We start from the raw sequence: 7,108 nt of genomic DNA on the forward strand, positions 1-7,108 counted from the left end.
TGTGCTAGAGCTAAATCCTCAATGATCACCAGGCATATATAGAAATCAAGCACTATTGTTTTTGCCTGCAGGACAGAACTTAAACCAGCATTGGTATTAGAGATACTCATGTATAACTGAAAAGTGAGATCTTTAGTAGTTGTACAAGTTAGTAGCAATCACTAGCTTTTCTTGGTTGTGATTAATTTTGCCCTTCCATAAGTATATATGCAAAGTTCCTTATATAGAGTCACAAAGAGGGAATCCTACTGATTACTTACTGTCATATGTCTTCTATGTGCCTTTTTCATCAGTTGAGACTGTATGATGATTTAACTAACCATTTTCAAAACATTTCTTATATGAATCAGATAAATGCCGCTTGAGGACACCCTCAGGTATCAAATCCAGGTCCAAAGAGAATTGTGTGAACAACTTGAGGTTAGAAAAGTTGTGCATCACTGCTTATACTACCAAATTCTGTACCATATAGGTTAAAAATGCTTGTATCAGCCTAAAAAAATGCTTATTTCTGTGATCAGGTGCAGAAGAAGCTGCAGATGCGAATAGAGGCTCAAGTGAGATATTTAAAGGAAATACTAGAGAAAGCTCAAGAAAACATTTCCTTTGATGCAAATGGATCTGCTGGCCTAGAAAATGCTAGATCACAGCTTACAGACTTTAACCTAGCCCTTCCGGGCTTGTCAGACAATGGAACACATGTGTATGAAGAAAGCACTGAACAGCCGGTGAAAGCTATATCTGATGACAATCTTCATGATAATAATTTGGATTTTCAGCTCTACCGTGTACGAAGTCAGGAGGCGAAGAATGCCAAATGCACCCTGAAAATTGAGGACCTGCTCTTATTAGACTTGAATATTAAAGGAGGATATGACCTGTCTATGCGAGGAATGCAAGGGTGAGTCAGAATCCGAAGATTAACCAGCACAGGAAATAGAGATATATTTCAGCAATCTGACAGTTTTGGGGAGTTTCACTGTTTGCTATTAGAATTTGTTTCCCTTAGCATGCTGGGTCACAAGTTTGACTTACTCTGTGATAATGTTAAATTTGCTGAAGAAATTCATGAACGCTTGAAGCCTGTAATGTATGCATATGTTATGTAGAGTGCACATGGGAGATGAGAAAGCAAGTAACAATTAGGTATCAGGATATATGTATATTCTAAATTGTCCTTTATGTACCACACATTGCAAAGTTTGATGTGCACAGATCCACAGAACATGTTCCATTTTTTTGCCTTTATCTCATAGGGTAGGCGGAATAAACCCGATAAGCTTGACTGTTATCATGGTTATGGTTATTTATGATTTATCCTAAAAACCTGAACATTAGCTAAGCATGTGAATAATAACGAGAACAAAAGAGTTTATAGGAGTGGTTTATTTTCTCATTGTCATATGAAGTGCCAACTATCAGTATTCTACATTTGCTGTCAGTATTTCACAAATGAGATTCAATTATTTATTGGTGGACATATCTTTTTCTTGAGATGCTTCTATATATATGTTGATTGTCTCTTCCTTGGTTTATTGAATTATGTTTTCAAATGATAAACATAGCAATAATAAAAAATAGTGAAAACAGAGAAAAAATAAAGTAATAAGGAAAAAAAAATCATTGAAAACCAAAAATGTACGAAATAAAAACTGAAGATAAATAAGAAGAAAGGAAATAAATAAAAACTGACAAAGAAACACAAAACCGGTAAAAATAAAAAATTCAGTGATTAACCCGAGGAATACCAGTGCAAAAACAAGAAAAACCAACAAAACTAAGAAACATACAAAAAATAAAGTGTAATAAAGAACCAATAAAACCTACGAAGGAAAAAAAACAAATAAGAATAATTAAATAAATAAATAAAGTGTAATTAACCAAACGTTTCGTTTTTCCTTTGTAAAGTGGCTACGCTTTACTATGGTTATTAACCAGCGGACTACAAATTTACCATTAGCATATTAGTAGTTCAAATGGCTAGAGCTCAACGCTTTTAACCCATAGTCATCGATTCGATCCCACATAAGCTTATTTTGTTATTTTCTCTATTGAGCATATTTTTTACATTAGTAAAACACAGAACTGTGAGGGGCGCTTTTAAGGGCTGTTATTTCACGCACAAATTTAAATATATGGCGCACAAATTTAAAAACGGAGTGAGTAATTAAAATGAAAATATATGAAACATTGGTGAGCATAATAAAAGGTGTTAATAACCTGTTGAGGTATTTAACTTGCTTCATAAATCAAGCTGGCCATTTTTTCTCCTCAAAAAGCATATACGGAAACAGTAGGAATCTAAAGAATTTTTTTTATTCAATTGTAACACATGTACGTTTGACAAACTGAGACGAGAAAAGAGAAAAATAGCTGTAGTCATAAGACATGTAACAATGTCTTCCGTTGCAACGCACGGGCATTTGTGCTAGTTTATTAAAAAAACTTAAATACTACTCTATGTAATTTGTGACCACGAGCTTGGCAAATACGAGGCTTTTTTTCCTTTTCTGCGCAATGATACGATACGAGGCTGATGGGGGCTCAGCTCCAATAGGCTCAAGTCATTTATGCAACGAAATTACACAAGACGTGTACAAGTACATCCATCCATGACGCACATCTACGACCGACTCTATAACCAACGACAACGAAAGCATCTAAACACCACTAGCCGAGCAAGCGGGATCGGCAACAATTCCATTGATCCACCAGGCTAGCCGCTCTTCTCCCGCCATAATACAGGCAGGCAGCAGGAGCTACCAAAACTTGCTCCGCAACAGACATCTAAACTGTACAACGCATGGAGAGAACCTCTTCAGTTCCACCAAGGCGCCGGAGGTGACATGGCCACAGAAGAAACCAGAGGTGTGCTCCTGTGGACCGCCGCCATTCCGCCGGCATTTTACCCCTTCCCTTGGATGGTGAGACAGACAGAAGGGTGCTCGGTGCTCGGTCCGGCAGCCACGCGCTAGCTTGGATTTGATGAGGAACCGGCGAACGGAGCGGGCTGGTGCGATGGCCATCGGACCCTCTCCGGGGGGCAGGGCGTAGGCGCGGGATGCGCGATGAACGTCGGCACGTCCTGTCCCGGCATCAGGACGGATACCCCTTTGGAATAGACAGGCATCTGCAAAGCCACATATAAGCCAAGTAATCAGTAAGAATGTGTATGTAGTCAGAAATAGGAGGGATGTTTTGCTTTCATAATCAGTTGTATTTTTTATTTTCATATGATTGTGAGAAGGGAAGCAGAATGAATATCAACACAAAAAACAAGATGCCATAACATCCCCAAGAACCAATCGAATCAAATTAACCCAACCCAACTGCAAAACTGAAACAGATGATGAAAAATCATTGGATGTATGGTATGTCAATATTCGGGTAAATAGGTCCATAGATGGTGGAACAACTGTGCATAAGATGAGTTATCGATGCTACGTCTACCAGATGCCTGTTCTAGCATACTGCTATTGCTTTAGAGTGTGTATCTGACTACAATTAAATCTGGAAAATAAAATAAAGGGAATTTCATTTGCACCGCAGCTACAAAGGTTCATCTCCCCAAAGTTTGTTTTCTTTATATTTGTATAAGTTAGGAAAGGTAAGATTAGTTACTTGTGTTAGGGGCAAGCACCTCCGATATAAGGATTGGCACTTCTTTTGGTTGGATTAAGCAGAAAAAAACGTAGTACTCCCTCTGATCCAAATTAATTGAGGCAGCTTTAGTACAACTTCAGTACAAAGTTGCACTAGAGCTGCATCAATTAATTTCGATCGGAGGGAGTACTATACTATATTTTTCCATTTTTCTCCTCCTCCCCCTGAGGTGTGGCTGCCAATCTGCCATCAAGACACCTTTGCTACTTGGTTCCAGGGTCATCTCGAGCAGGTCCTAGAGCCAGGATCAACATCCACTATGGTATGCAACCTGAATAATGATAACCTGGAATTGGGTGGAACTGGAGCCCCTACTACCCAAGAACTGATCAGAAATTTATCTGAACTTGGATGGAAGCTGGGACTGATGGTCTAGATTCAGTAACGGCCATGAATGACCTGTCATCGAGAAATGAAATATAACATAATAGCTGGATGATAACGTTCATTGCAGACAATGGGAACAAAGCTCAATACCCGATGCTGTTATTGACAAACACACTATGAAAACATGGAAGAAGCAGAAAGGTGATTTGGCAGATTTCAGAAAGACTACAGAAAAATACTGAATTTTATATGTGGTGGCTTATACTTGGCACGTTAGATGGCTAGACAGGGTCGGTAACAGGTGATATATCATTTTGTTTTTCTATATCATAGCAGAAAGGTGATTTGGCAGATTTCAGAAAGACTACAGAAAAATACTGAATTTCATATTTTGACGGCGCTCAATCAACCTCATTCCCTTTTACAATACCTTCCAACATACTAGTTACTAAAAATACTCCTCCAATCAATATTTCAAACTTATAATATACTACAGTTACTAAAAATACTCCTCCAATCAATATTTCAAACTTATAATATACTAGTAGTTAATAAAAATACTCCTCCTTGCATGCTCATTCATTAAGCCCCTAACGCCTCCCTCAATCTCTCGGCGAACAACAAACAGGCGGCACAACTAAGGGTATGCTGGGTATGCCGACCAGCAGGAGCGACGGAAAGGAGCTGCGCGTAGTCATGCACCACTGAGGCGAACCCTGTGAGCATGGCTGCGAGCAGCTCATGGTACGGCCCAGCTAGCGAGCAAGAGACAACCCCTTATTTTTGTGTGAAGTCTAGCATCAAGTTTCTAAGGGTTAAGTCAAGTTCTTAGACAAGGGCACCATTTATACTCCGTACTTCAACGCTCCTCCCGTGTTTAATTAACTGACTTTCTTGATTTCCATGATGGGGCACAGTACAAGCTCAAAGTAAATTGTGATGCTGGTCCATCTTAGTAACAGGAGGTTCCACATTTGACAGCGAGCAAACAAATGATGACCACATCATCTGGGGCCTGCAGGCTGTGGCTGTCTGAGTTTTGGATGGAGAACAAATATTGGAAGCTAGAATGTGATTTAGACCTTGTTGTTAGGTGCAGACAGGGGTGGGCCTTGTCTGTTCCACACTGTCTGCCAAACCCCCCTCTCAATTCCACAACCCATGATCTTAAATAGCAACTCCCCTTGTCTTCTACCACTACATATCACACCATACAAAATGGACAAGAATGTTGCTACAAGCCATATGAAGGTGCCAACTGAACTTATCCACAAGAGAGAGTACAGAAGGATAGAAATCGATTGCATCAGGAAGATCCACCCCTGTGATCAATCTACTCTTAACTCATTTTCCTGAAAAAACACCATGTGGCCACTTAGCATAAAGCGATCTAAATAATGATGAATGATTAACTGCTGAGACAGCAGCTGCAGCTGGTACTTGTGTAGGGCTAATATGACAGGAGAAATCGATGTGGCTAACGGCTTAACAGAGACCTGTGGGGTTGAAGCAGTGGGGCATCCCGACCAGGCTAATTAAATGAGTTGTGGCTTAACAGAGACCTGTGGGGTTGAGGTACTAGCAGTAGGACACATCTCGACCAAGCTAATTAATGAGTTGTTTCAGAGTTTGGACGAACTTAACATCACTTCGACTATAATGGATGGATACGCTGCTACTATGAACTACTGACGAAGATGAGCTGTGATCAAGTGATGAACCACATCAGCAAGATCTGGTTCGGCGCTGCAGATCAAAATGTGCTCCTTTGATGTGTATGTTATTAAGATACTTTCTTGAGCCACCATAAAAATCGAGGCAGGAATCTCTTGGTCCCTGCTTGGGCAATGGGCATCCTCCTCTGATGCTTCCCTCCTAGGTCCTGGCCCTAGCCATGGCCGATGCATCATGGCGGAGTCGAGTGTGGTGGAGGAACGAAATGATGCGCAATCTGGGTCGGCCTCAACTCTCAAGTGCACACAGACAGCCACACGCACGGTGAGCAGTAAAAGCGACGCGGAAAGGGTAAAAAAAGGGCGAGACGACGGAATCATGAAAAGCGGGGGGGAGGCGGGAGCGGATGGGGAATGGGGGCGGCGGCGGGGCGTGCGGGGGGAGCAGTGCCGTCGTAGTGGTACCTCGGGGGACGCGCGTCCGGCGTCGAGCTTCCCTGCCGCCTCGAGATCCGCGCCGGGGGGTCTGCCTCCGGCGCCGCGGCGGCGGAGGAGGCGGAGGAGGACCCCGCCTCGGGGCGGCGATGGCGAGGGCTCCGGCGGGCCCATGGGCGGGGCGCGGAGGAAGTGCTCGAGCACGGCCATGGCGAGGAACATGGAGACGAGCATGGCCGTGGCGACGAAGCCGAAGGAGACCGCGCTGACGCCGCCATCCAGCTGCCGCCACCGCATCTCCTCGTGCTCCTGCGCCCCCGCCCCCGCGCCTGGCCACCACGCCGCCGCAGGAGCCATCGCCGGGCCGCCCGCCATGGCCCGCGCGCAGACTGGCCCGGTTAATCGCCCCCCCACCGCCAGCGAGCGCCAACACCGCCTGTATGTAGGTCTGTCTCACGACGCGCGCGGCGTCATTGCCGCTGCTGCTGCTGGGCTTGTGCGCTGAATGGAATGGGATCGAGTGGCGTGTGACGAGTGAGTAGTGAGAGTGGAGTAAAGAGCTCCAGCTCCAGGAAAGAAGGAAGGAGGGGAGTGATTAAAAACCACGGTGTACGAGACACGCGATCCTTTTTGTGGTGCGAGACGAGACGAGAGGCTTTGGGCCCCTCCTCCCTCCCTCCCGTCCCGAGGGCCTTACCTCAAGCAGCGCGCAGCCAACAGGTCAAGCGGGGTGTTGCGATTCGTACGAGGTCGGATCTGCATGCCAAGCACCGGTACCTCGACGATGTGAGCGAGGGCCCTGGTTTATGGCGTGTTTGGTTGACTGTATCATTTTTCTCTTTCTTTACATCTTAGATGGGACTGTGTTAGAGATCATCTGCATATAGTTTGATTGTCTGCATCAAGATTGGCTACGTGAGGGAAACAATATTTACTTGTTAGTTTGGTTGTCTACGTTGCATAGGACGCACAAACTAAGTCGTTTGGTTGCAAACTGTATAAGGCGCTAT

At 43.9% G+C, this 7,108-nt stretch overlaps 2 protein-coding genes across 2 annotated transcripts; one reads left to right on the forward strand and one right to left on the reverse strand.

Moving 5' to 3' along the window:
• Window positions 1–354: 354 nt before the first annotated feature.
• Window positions 355–905, forward strand: LOC123439450 (myb family transcription factor PHL11-like). Its single transcript, XM_045116161.1, has 2 exons — window positions 355–420; window positions 522–905. Exons 1-2 carry the CDS (start codon window positions 355–357, stop codon window positions 903–905), a joined length of 450 nt encoding a protein of 149 aa, XP_044972096.1.
• Window positions 906–2,544: 1,639 nt separating this feature from the next.
• LOC123442845 lies at window positions 2,545–6,764 on the reverse strand. Its single transcript, XM_045119006.1, has 2 exons — window positions 6,129–6,764; window positions 2,545–3,130 (listed from the first exon to the last, which is right to left on the reverse strand). The coding sequence occupies exons 1-2, from the start codon at window positions 6,471–6,473 to the stop codon at window positions 2,972–2,974; spliced, it is 504 nt and encodes a 167-aa protein (XP_044974941.1). The 5' UTR covers window positions 6,474–6,764; the 3' UTR covers window positions 2,545–2,971.
• Window positions 6,765–7,108: the final 344 nt, after the last annotated feature.

This window comes from Hordeum vulgare, chromosome 3H (assembly GCF_904849725.1).
Source record: "Hordeum vulgare subsp. vulgare chromosome 3H, MorexV3_pseudomolecules_assembly, whole genome shotgun sequence".
NCBI classification, from domain to species: Eukaryota; Viridiplantae; Streptophyta; class Magnoliopsida; order Poales; family Poaceae; genus Hordeum; species Hordeum vulgare.